This window comes from Falco biarmicus, chromosome 10, assembly GCF_023638135.1.
Source record: "Falco biarmicus isolate bFalBia1 chromosome 10, bFalBia1.pri, whole genome shotgun sequence".
Taxonomy (NCBI): domain Eukaryota; kingdom Metazoa; phylum Chordata; class Aves; order Falconiformes; family Falconidae; genus Falco; species Falco biarmicus.
In genome coordinates, this window is record NC_079297.1 from 19,955,856 (window position 1) to 19,967,336 (window position 11,481).

The 11,481-nt window shown below is 45.9% G+C and overlaps 1 protein-coding gene across 1 annotated transcript; it reads left to right on the forward strand.

Moving 5' to 3' along the window:
- The first annotated feature begins 2,428 nt into the window (after window positions 1-2,428).
- Window positions 2,429-8,487, forward strand: CD59 (CD59 molecule (CD59 blood group)). Its single transcript, XM_056354920.1, has 4 exons — window positions 2,429-2,602; window positions 4,554-4,626; window positions 5,299-5,400; window positions 6,866-8,487. Exons 1-4 carry the CDS (start codon window positions 2,441-2,443, stop codon window positions 7,057-7,059), a joined length of 531 nt encoding a protein of 176 aa, XP_056210895.1. The 5' UTR covers window positions 2,429-2,440; the 3' UTR covers window positions 7,060-8,487.
- The last annotated feature ends 2,994 nt before the right edge of the window (window positions 8,488-11,481 follow it).

Sequence of the window (11,481 nt, forward strand, 5' to 3'; positions counted from 1 at the left end):
TCAGTGAAAAGATGATTCAGTGGAACTAGAACTTATTCCAGTGTTGTCAGTCTGTTGTGTGTTTTTTAAGGACAGATGTCATGGGCGAGGCTGGCTTGGTAATTCACCAGGGTCCGTGTGTTCTGGTTAAGTGATACCAGCTGAAGGGCATAAGGCTCTGCAGAAACACTCCCAGCTCTTGGGCATTTTGCTGTTCTCAGGGAGTGGTTCTCCCTTGGGTTGTTAGAGAGGCACTGTAATTATTGCTTACTGTAGAAGGCGCCAGGATGCAGGACAATGCTATTCTGTCAGCTTCTGAGCACTGTGACATGAGGGTTTGAGGGCTCTGGCCCAAGCCCAGCTGGTGGTCACAGGACTCTTGTGAATGGGAGTGAAGGACACAGGTAAGGGGGAATGACACGTTGCTGTTGTACCAAACGCGGACGTGTTTGTAACAAGAAAAAGGTCATTCCGTTGCTTCAGGCGGCTCTTTTAGCAGACATAGCTGTAACAAGAAAAAGGTCATTCCGTTGTTTCAGGCGGCTTTTTTAGCAGACATGGCATATTGCCTAAGGCTGCCAGATGCAGTGTAACTCTTTGTTGTGTGTGTTTGGAGTAGGGCTTACGCCAGTGGTTCTCCTCACCCCACCCAAAACTGGAGTTTATGCCAGGTTGGCATGAAGAGCGACGCTACAAAGTCTGCTGAAGAACAGGCATCAGTTATGTTTGCCAGCACTGCTGGGCTGTAGAAATCCTCGCTGAGAAAGCAGGAGGGAATTGACTCAAGATCCTGCTTTGGAAGATGGCACTTGGGCACTCCGACTGACTGAGCCACAGCCGTGGGGAAGGAGCGCTGCCGCCTGCCGGGGCCGCACACCCCACTGCTGAATGCCTCCCGTGCTGCTTGTCGTTGGGGCAGTACGCACATGTAGATTGCAACGTATATCCGCCCTTCCCTTTGGCCACCCTCGGGTGCAGCCTCGAGTTCTTACCTGCTTCTCTGGACTCAGATCCTGACTGCCATGGGTGCTTGGGGGGACTTCTCATGGCGTGGTAAAACAAGCCTTCCTGAACATCGTGAATTCAGCATAGTTAAAAATCTGGCATATCCAGTGCCAGTATGTAACTATCTAGTCTGGGGTTTTGTGTGTGGAAGAGGCTTGTGCTGACAGTGGGATTCCTTCGGCGTTTTTGTGGGCTTTCGCTGGCTGGTTTGATGGAGAGAACCTTTGGCCACTGTTTTCCTGCTGTGACTGCATCACGCAAGAGAAAAACAAGTGGGTGCTAGCCAGCAGGAAAAAAAAAAAAAAACCAAAACCTAGAAGTTGCTGTGCAAGCTATTCCAGTAGTGGGTATTCCCCCCCCCCCCCCCCCCCCCCTTAAATTAATCTCTCATCATCTATGCAAAGAATTTAAGGTGGAAAATTCAGACAGAGTTGGAAATACCCTTTGTGATGACACAGGGGACAGTCCCTCTGACAAAGGATACATTTCCCAGCTGTCAGGAAGGGAAAACGGGTTAATGTTCAGCTATGGCTGAAGTTCCCAATTCCTCATTGCCAAAATTTTCTAAAGTGAATTAATAAATTAAGTGGGTTTTTTTATTTCATGTCTTAACTGAGTGGATTCTTATTTAGTAAGTTGCATAAAATAACCCACACCCATCTCGGTCCTGCATCCCTTTGCTTCTGTTGATGGCTTAAACGGAGGTAGAACCTTAAAGACCTTCATCCCATATGCTGAGCTGAGGGATAATTGTCTGCGCTGCAACATACCAGCAGAACCTGGTTTAAGTTGTGAGTGCTCGAGGGTTTACTCTAGGTTTAACAAATGAATCGGCAGTCATGTTGTGGCAACAAAAATAAACGCAGAGTACCTTGTTAAATATGACTGGTAGTTACAGGCATTTCATATATTCAAGTACTCAAGCCAGTGTTCAATTTTTTTTCTTCTTTTTTTGTCTGAACAGCACTGAGCTGAACCTTATCACGTTACAGACCCCACCGTCGGTGTCCTCAACTACGTTTCTGTTGAACGCTGAAGGAGAGCAATTATTATTAAGAATTTTTTCTCCCCCAGAATAGCATCGAGCTCACTCTCTTAATAACACAAACCCGGGGTTCCGTGCGCTCGGCTGTCGCTGGGGGTGCTCAGCCCCCCACCCACCCGCCGCTGCAGGGCAGCTGCCGCTTTCTGCTCCGCGTTGCTTCCCTTCCTGGGTTCTAAAAGGTCCCGGTTTTGCTGAGGTCCCATCTATGAATACATCCCAATCACCGAGCCGCGGGGGTGCAGGCGGGCCCCGCGCCCCCCTGCGCCCCCCCGCCCCCCCCCCCCCCCCCCCCCCCGCCCCGGGAGCACGCCGAGCCCCCCGGGCGGGGGTGGGATCCCCCCGTCCCGTCCCCCCGCAGAAGCCCGGCGCTGTGCGGGGAGCCCGGTCCCCCCGGCCCGGCCGTGCGCGGAGATGCCCCCCGCGGGTGCGGGGCCGGGGGCCGGGGCGGGGCCGCCGCTCCGCCCCGGGGGCGGCACAGTCGGGGGCGGCACAGCCGAGGGAGGCGCCGCCGCAGCCGGGCGGGCAGAGGCGCAGGGCCACGGGCAGGGGGCTGCGGGCGGGGGCCTGCGGCAGGTGAGCGGAGCGGGCGGCCCGGCGGGGGGCGGCGGGGGGCGGCGGGGATGGTGTGGGGCTCCCCGGGCCGTGGCTCTGAGTCACGGCGGCACCGCAGTGCGCTAAGCGGGGCGGGCTGCGGCGCCCGGGGCATGCGGGCGGCACTGGCGGGGGGTCCCGCGGAACCGAACGGAGCACGGCAGGGGGCGGGCTGCCCCCCGCTGGGTGCCGCGGTGCGGTGCGGTGCGGTGCGGTGCGGTGCGGTCCCCGGCCGAGCTCCCGGGGGGGGGCTGCGGAAGCCCTGCGCCGCCGCCCCGCAGCACGCCTTTCGTTCAGCTTAGGAAAGGTTTTCTGCTTTGTTGCTTTCAAACCGTGGCGTATATCGCTGTTCTTAATTTCTTTTAATGCTAACAAAACATTTTATTGTTGTCTCTGTCGTTCAGGAGTACAGGAAAAATGATGGATTTCCATGAGTAATTCACTCGAAATAGATCGGTTGAATTACTACTGTCAAAGCTGTTACGCTGGCTGTGATCATTTTATTAATCCATTTTATATTTATTTTGTTCTCCATTCGGTATGGCTAAGAGGCATTTAAGCCAAAAAGAAAAAAAAAAAAAAAGTTTTTATTCTGCTGACAGGGTTGGGTGACTGAGGGCTCCTGGAAGATCCCAGGGAGGTTCTTGTTGCTGCCCAGAACACTTACTGCTTTATCCATCCGGCTAACAGCACTTCTGCAGATCTACGTCACTGTGGGATGAGCCTCTGGTCTTGGAAGGCTTCTCACAAAGTTGTTTACTCCAGAAAATATCTCATCCTGCACATGATGGTTTTGTTTTTCATAGTTTTCCTGCTCAACAGTACATTGTACAGACAGCAAAAGAATTTAGAGAGTGTGGGGTTTGGTTTTTTGGTGTTTGGTTGTTGGTTTTTTTTTGTCAGTAGAAAAATTAACTAGCCTTCAGGTTGAGAAGGATTTCAGTAGTGGTTTGCAATGAAATCATCTTCTTAAGTCCACAGTCAATCTTCTGGGAGGAAAAAAAACTCCATCCCAGATGATGGGTCTGCCACGCTAGACTCTTAGCTGCATGCAAGTGGTGTTAACAGGGTCAAGAGCAGCGATGTGACTGTTTCACTGCAGTCTTATCATGAGTGAAACTTGTTATCTGAATGCCTTCAGTTCTTTTGGACTTCCAATCCCACTTGGGCATTGGAAGACAAACATGCAACCATGCCCTCCTAGCACAAGTATGCTCCTTCTCTCCCCCCGGATCCTCCTGGCACCTGGTGTGAATAGCCCTCTCTGCAATAGCAGGGATTTTTTAGGAGTCGATACAAATGTTTGTAGTTCAGACTCAGTGTGCACAAGTCTAGCCAGTAACTCTTGGAGCTGCGTTGTTAAAAAACAATCCTGACCTTCCTATCTCACTGCTGCCTATGGATTACGGTAATGCACTTGGTGGGTTATTGCGTGCATCCGACCCTCAGCGAGGGGGAGAAATTTTGGGAGTGCAGAGACACAAACCTCCTTAGTGCAGACAAATCTTTTGCAACCCCATAAGAGAGAAGAGAGAAGCATGGTCTGGCCCCAGGGTTATCAGGGAATTGCTGTAAAACAAAAAGCATATGAGACCTAAACGGCCTTTCTTTTTGGTAGGTGGATGTGTAGCTGTAAGAATAGGGAGACCTGTGGAATGGTGTAATCAGAGGGCAGAAAGGAGACCCACCTACAGCCTATTGGGCTCAAATCTCAGTTCTTGGAATTAAAATCCTGTTCTCAGAATAAAAATCCTCTCTTGGAAAGTGCTAAGTTACTTTTCTCTCTTCTCTTCCACTACTTTTCCTGGCCAATGCCTTCACTTTCATACTGAATCAAGTCTTGAAACATCGATTCCTCACCATGTTTTGTCCTAGTTTTGTACAGCTTTTAAGTACAATAAACATGTAACATCTCCTTATGCCTTCAAATTAGGGAACAAGCATGATCAAGATGAACTGCATCCTGTTAACCGCCTGCATCATTCTGGTTGCTTTTTGTAGTTCTGGTGAGTATAAGTGCCATACTTTTCCTGATGTAATGTTATGACAGGGGCTGAGGAAACCAAAGGAGAAAATGTTGGAGAAGGAAAAATAACAAGAAAAGCCTGGATTATTTAATACCAGTTCGGGGAATGACAGGGAGCATGGAAGTTGAGCTTAGTTTCTGTGGCTGATTATCTTTGGTTGGAAGAGAGAATCGGGTGCAGAATATGATGCTGGTTAACATGACAACAGACGGTTGTGTTTTGCTGCTAAAAGGTTGGGTTCTTGTGATGTGAATTGGAAACTAGGTGTATAGCACAAGAGAGAGATGCGGTGAAATAAAGAAGGGATAGAATTAACATTCTGCTGAAAGTGTCTCCTGTTGTCTGTCCTTTTGGAAAAGGCAGTCTTTAAGAGTAGATAAAAGAAGCAAACATTTAATATCTTGTTCTGCAGGTGCATAAAAGTGGTTTTAAAAATGACCTAAGTACATGCTTCAAAGTCTTCCTTTCAAAATTGCCAGTCTCAATTTGTACACTGACAAAAGCTTCTAAATTTTGGCTTAACTCTTGAGTTTAATAACTAGGCATACGTTTTAGACAGATGCAGATAGTGATTCTTCTTTCTTTCCTTTTTAATGCTGCTACTGGTTTAGGACTTTATTAGTCAGTAAAGATAAACCCTTGTCGTCTTAGGTTATGCCCTAAGGTGTTACCACTGCGAGAACAGCCCTTCCTTGTGCAAGACCAACAGTACTTGCTTAGCGACTGAAGACACTTGCGTGCAGATGAAATTTGGTATGTATACTGTCCTACAGACCTAAAATAAACACGGTTATATCAGTTTTCATTGCCTGTACACTTCTAATCTGGCCTTGGCATGCATTTCTTAGCCTCACTCAAAAGAAGGTTGCGAATACTTCTGAAGGTCATGCTTATATCCAAGCAACTGATAATGATGATTTAGATAGCTGATTTATACTTGTACAAGCTTATACACAGATACCTGTACCTCTGGATTAAAAAACAAAAACAAAAATCCCAGCACCCAAGGGAGCTGGAAGAAAATAGAAGACAGCATTGACTCTAAAATAAAAAAAAAACTTTGCTGTGAATTTGTTACACTTAAAGGTGATAAAGCCTGTGTAACCCACACAATAAATCTGCAGGTGAAGACTTGGTCGTTTATGAACTCACACTATTAAAAGAAATTATCTTTTCCTGAGAGTGAAGTGACCTGCATCTCAGGAAGATGCTCAAGGATATCCAGGGGACAGTTACTATTCCAGTTGTTAAATAACATTTAAGTAACTGTCTCATTAAAAGTGACAGGAATTTCATTAGAAAAACAGAAGTACTGAGTCAACTGAAAAAAATCTGCGTTCCTGGCTGGTTCCCTCTGCTCTAGAAATGGCTGGGCTGGCTTTAGGCGGCAGCAGCCCAGATGGGGTGGGACTGCGCTGTCCCCTGGGATGCTCCCGGCTAAAGCTCATGACTTGGTGCAGAGGAAGAAAGCTGCTAACACTGCTGGACCAGGATGCTGCTCTCTGCTGCTTGCATCCTAAGGAATTTTCGCTCTTGCTGTTTCCCTTGAGCCTAAACCTTCACGAGCACAAGCTGTAGGCTTTCTAGCGTGCGGTCTGTGGTGGCTGTCTGTTGCTGAGTCAGGTGCTTGAGGTGTCAAGCTAGGGAAGGTGGAAGGCAAGGTGTTCGATCTCTGGTGTCCAGGGGAATGAGCAAGAAAAAGGGAGGGCTCCTGTAATATCAGGCTTCATCTTCTGCATGTTGCTTCTGGAAAGGAGACCACTCAGATCCAACGGGACTTATCTTCAGCACAAAAACTAGCTGGAGTTAGTGGACTTGCTCGGAGTTTTTGAAGAGAGAACAACCCTGCTGTGGGATGATGCAGCTTGAGCTAGGTGGTAACACACTGTCCTTCTCTGTCAGGAGCCCCAGAGCAGGTATCACTGCAGCTCCACCCTGTATCTCCCAGTGGGTCATTGGGACTGAACTGGAAGCACTGGTTAGCTTGAGCTAGAAGTCTGGCCAAGAGCTACGAGAGAGTGCTGTGGAGGCAGGACCACAGCTTGCTATTGCTATTTGCACTACTGATTCCTAGTGAAGGCAAATTTGCAAACTTCTAAACATTTGCAGCTAAAAAAGCGAGTATGTGGCAGTCTAGGCTACAGAGTGATTCTCTCTCTGTACCAAAAATGGTATTACTTTCAATATTCTCTTAATCTGTTTAATTTTTTTTTTATAGGTAAATTGAGAACCTCCTCCTGCTGGAAGGCATCCCAGTGCAGTATGAATGATATTGCTGAATTCTTCCAGTTGGATAATTTTGAATTCTTTTGCTGCCAACACGACTTGTGCAATGAGAGTGCAATTACTGGGATTAGCAAAGCAGCCTTCAGTATTGCCTCTGCAATGACTATGTTATGGATGCTTCTGTAATAATCCTAATTTGTATGCCATACTTTCAAGCTGAAATTATACAAAATCATTAACTCTTTTCTGAATTGTACTTGCATTTTCAGTTCCTAACCGTGGGCAGAACATTACCTTTGAATTTTAATTTCAGTTTCTTAAGGTTCTGTCTGTTAAATCACTGTTTCCATTCATGGGAAGGAGACAGGTATTGTTACCAGTTGTAGGGAATTCAGGTATTTTGGCACCTGCCCTATTCATGGGCAAATAACTTGTTATGAAGTAGTGTTATCTTGTGGAGAACCTGGGCAAACTTCAGTGGGTGATGTGAAAATGAAGGATTACTATGGCTTTTATGCTGGAAAACTATAATTTGTAACTGTCCCATACATTGTAATTATCTTTGGTTCGGATTTCTGTGTTTGGTGGTTGTTTTTTTTCTGGATGCTCCCTTGTCATACACCAGGCAGTGGATTTGCTCTCAATGCAAGAATTGTTGGATCATAAGTATGAACTTCCTGTGGTCTCCATGATGAGTATGGAAATACTCAATTTCAAGTGATGTAGACTCTTTTGTTCCCATCACTGTAACAATTTCTTTCTTTCTTTTTACAAGCCAATGATGCAACCTTGTAAGTACTGTTATCTTGGGAGAAGGCATCCAAATTTCTTCAACCAAAATCAAATTAATGCTAAAAGTGAGAACACTTTTCCCTCTTTTTATATTTCTGTAAGCACGCAGACATGTGCCAGCTTTTTTTTTGCTTTTCCTTATACTTTATCCATGTCTAAGATTTTAACTGAGCATGTGCTTTGCACTGAGTATTTATTGGCATACTGAAATTGTGTATAAAATGCTAAGAAATTGAAACAGCACATCTAGTCTTATTTTCCCACATAGTTAGCTTCTGGGTTTCGGTGAAGCCAGTAACATGTAAATTTAACCCTTCAAGCTTCCACCTAAGAGTATTAAAACCTTGCAGAACTTTATATTTTTACTTTTATGCAACTCTAGAAATGGCAATACAAAATATACGTGTATTTATATAGCATGAATAAAACTTGCTCAGTTTGTATGTGTAAGAGGTCTGGAGCTGAACTGTTCTGTGCATTGCTCTGCCTCGGCAGTGTAGACAGACCTTTGATACTTCTGCAGTACTTAGGGACCTGCTCAGTCAGGTACAATGTCAAGTTCTCCTTTTTCTCTTCTGGAACTCCTGGCATGTCCCTGCAAGACTTGTGGTCTATTGCTGATAGTATACTCTCTTTTTGAGGACCCCTGCTTGTGCTATGCAGGGTGCCAGTGACACCAGTTCACCCAGTCATAAGCAGGGTGTTACTCCAAACCCATGATGTGTTCTGCAGTGTATCTTAGCTATGAGAGTATCCTGTGATCTCTGTGATCACCAAAATATGAAAGTCATCCTGTCTTTGATTAATAAAAATGTCAAAAAAAGAAAACGTGTGGAGTGTGGTTATTTATTGTCACGCTCTTTACAGCTGGATGTAACTCTAGTCGTTTCCGTGTGAGATGGATCCATGCTTCCCCTGCAGAGACTCCCAACAAGTGGCAGGTAGGCTCCTCGCGCTTCTCCGGAGCTGTGTGCTACGTGTAGTCGGTTAGTTTTGCCAGGGTGGTTATTTGCATTCGGGAACTGTTTGATGGGACAAGGGGTAATGGTTTTAAGCTAAAAGAGGGTAGATTCAGACTGGGTACAAGGAAGAAATGTTTTACGATGAAGGTGGTGAGAGACTGGAGCAGGTTGCCTGAAGAGGTGGTAGATGTGGTCCCTCAGTCTCTACTGCTTGAGAATTGTCTCTTTGAAGCTGTGAATATACCACGATTTGGGGGGAAAGAAATAAGAGTTCTCCTTGCGTGAGTGTTTTGACAGCTGAAGCATGGCATGTAGCATGCTTACTGTGATTGCTCTTGGAGCAATCCTGCCTGCAATCTTCCTCCATAGCATGTTTTTATTCTCCTATGTACTGATTAGATTTCTTTATGGAAGTATTGGTTGTTTCTTCTCTTCCCCCTACCCCACTGCCCTTAGTTCTTAGCTTTAGCTAACTTCTAATACCTGTTTCAGGAGGGAAAACCATTACATATGATACTCCCTAAGTTGTAAATGATCCTAATAGAAACTGTTGGCTTGAAGTATGTGGCCAAGCTCAATAGAAAGTGTTTTAATTGATACTTGTGAAGCCAGACAGCTGGAAAATGCTATTTTCCTCATCTCTGACAGGCTAATTAGACTTTGAACCTTTTGATGTGCATTCTCAATCCAACAGGTACTAGAAGTAGTGATTTGAAGTTGCATTAGAAAGAAGAAAAGTCCTTGATTTCCCAGTCTCTTGTTCTTCCATCTTTTTATTTCCATCTCATTAACAAAAGCAGACACTTGGAAGACAGTAATTTCTACACAGTGACTTTTTCCACTGATGTACCACCATTTGTCAAGCTTTTGCTCATTTTAGATGAAAAAGTGGTATTAAGGTACTGAGTCAGTGTACAGTTGGGGGAAGGTTTGTGGCAGAGAAGGTACCTTGTGTTAGGCAAGTGAATAGAATCCTTCTGCTTAAACTGTCTTGGTTGCAGCGTTTTCACTCCACTATATTGTGTCTCTTTTGATGGTTGGCACTTCTATTGCTGTATGGTTTGCATATGTAAAATATTTCTGATTTTTTTTTTACTAAGCACAAAAAGCAGCTCTGTATTTTGTCTGTCTGACAATAGTTTGAGCAATCATTTTTAATATTTGTTTTTTGATAGCCTTGAACACTTTGTCTATTCTATCGTATTCCTCCTTCCTTTCTCTTCTAGAAGCAACTTGAGCAATGAGTCCTTGTGTTTTGCCATCTAGAAGGCCACTTCTTTTGTAAAGATCAACAGGAACATTGCTTAATTCTTGTGGTAAGAATACACGTAGCAACGTAAGAGAATTTGCTATGATAGCAAACAGCTTTAAAAAAATGACTGCATTTCAAATGGAAAACGTCCGTTTTGTCCCTGTGCTGGGAAAGGTGGATCATTTACACAGGCTGATTCTCATCTTATGCCATTTACAAGCTAAATGCTGATGCAAGGTTTCACACTTTGATATGTATTTGCATCTTCTAAGCCTGCATGGTGTGGCTGGTGAGCGCTCTCCTGCAGAGAGTTGATGAACAGTGACTGCTGCTTGAACGCTGGCACTTTTCCCACTGTATTACATCCAGATTTGACAACCAGCCCTCATAGATGGGGAACCAGAACCACCAAAACCTTAGATCAAATACAATTCCAATTAGTGAGAGTAAGGCAATGTAGTACAGGGTACCAGTGGTCAATTTTGCATGCAGGTGTTGCATCAGTGCAAATCATTGGTTTTGCTTCAGGTTTGCATACACTCTAAGAACAGCTCCATCTTTGCTCTGAGCCACAGAGCAAACAACCCTCATTAGGTTGTTACAAAATTTTTTGTAGCAGCAATTGGTAATTTGCTTGTATAGCCTTCATAGAGTCTTGTGACCATTCACTTTTACATCCACCCCTATTCTGCAGTCAATGACTTTTTGCTCTATGTAGCAGTAGGGTTGATGTGTATGACAATTTCTTGACTCTTATTTATATCTAATCATGGCACTGTTATTGGACTGACAGGAATTTAGCTCTTTTCCAGCTGTAACAACTAATTGCAAGGACTGCTGGGTAGTCACAGAATCACAGAACGGCTGAGGCTGGAAGGGACCTCTGGAGGTAGCTGGTCCAACCCCCTGCTCGGGCAGGGCCATTTAAAGCCAGTTGCCCAGGACCACGTCCAGGCGGCTTTTGAATATCCTCAAGGATGGAGACTCCACCACCAGTCTGGGCAACCTGTGCCAGTGCTCAGTCACCCTCATAGTGAAAAAGTGTTTCCTGATGTTCAGAGGGAACATCCTGTGTTTCAGTTTGTGCTCACTACCTCTGGTCCTGGCGCTGGCCACCACTGAAAAGAGCCTGTCATCTTTGCACCCTCCCTTTGGGTACTTATGTACATCGGTAAGGTCCTCCCTGCACCTTCTCCAGGCTGAACAGTCCCTGCTCTCTCAACCTTTCCTCATAAGAAAGGTGTTCCAATCCCTTCATCATCTTGGTAGCCCTGTGCTGTACCCTTTCCAGTATGTCCATGTCTGTCTTGTACTGGGGAGCCCAGAACTGGACACAGTACCCCAGGTGTGGCCTCACCGATGCTGAGAAGAAGGATCACCTCCCCTGAATGGGTGGCAGTACTTTGCCTAGTGCAGCCCAGGGCACTGTATGTCTTCTTCATGGCAAGGGCACATGGCTGGCTCACGTTCAACTTGGTGTCTGCCAGGACCCTGGAGTCCTCTTCTGCAAAGCTGCTTTCCAGCTGGTCAGCCCCCAGCATGTACTGGTGCCTGGGGTTACTCCCAGTCTTTGGGGTGGGTGTCCCAAAATGGGGCTTGGAC

What these genes read in the sequence shown, in the direction of transcription:
- CD59 (XM_056354920.1), top strand. Translation starts at nt 2,441, where the DNA reads ATGCCCCCCGCGGGTGCGGGGCCGGGGGCCGGGGCGGGGCCGCCGCTC. An exon ending in CGGGCGGGGGCCTGCGGCAG is followed by an intron (nt 2,603 to 4,553) that starts GTGAGCGGAGCG and finishes CCTTCAAATTAG; the next exon opens with GGAACAAGCATGATCAAGAT. An exon ending in GGTTGCTTTTTGTAGTTCTG is followed by an intron (nt 4,627 to 5,298) that starts GTGAGTATAAGT and finishes TTGTCGTCTTAG; the next exon opens with GTTATGCCCTAAGGTGTTAC.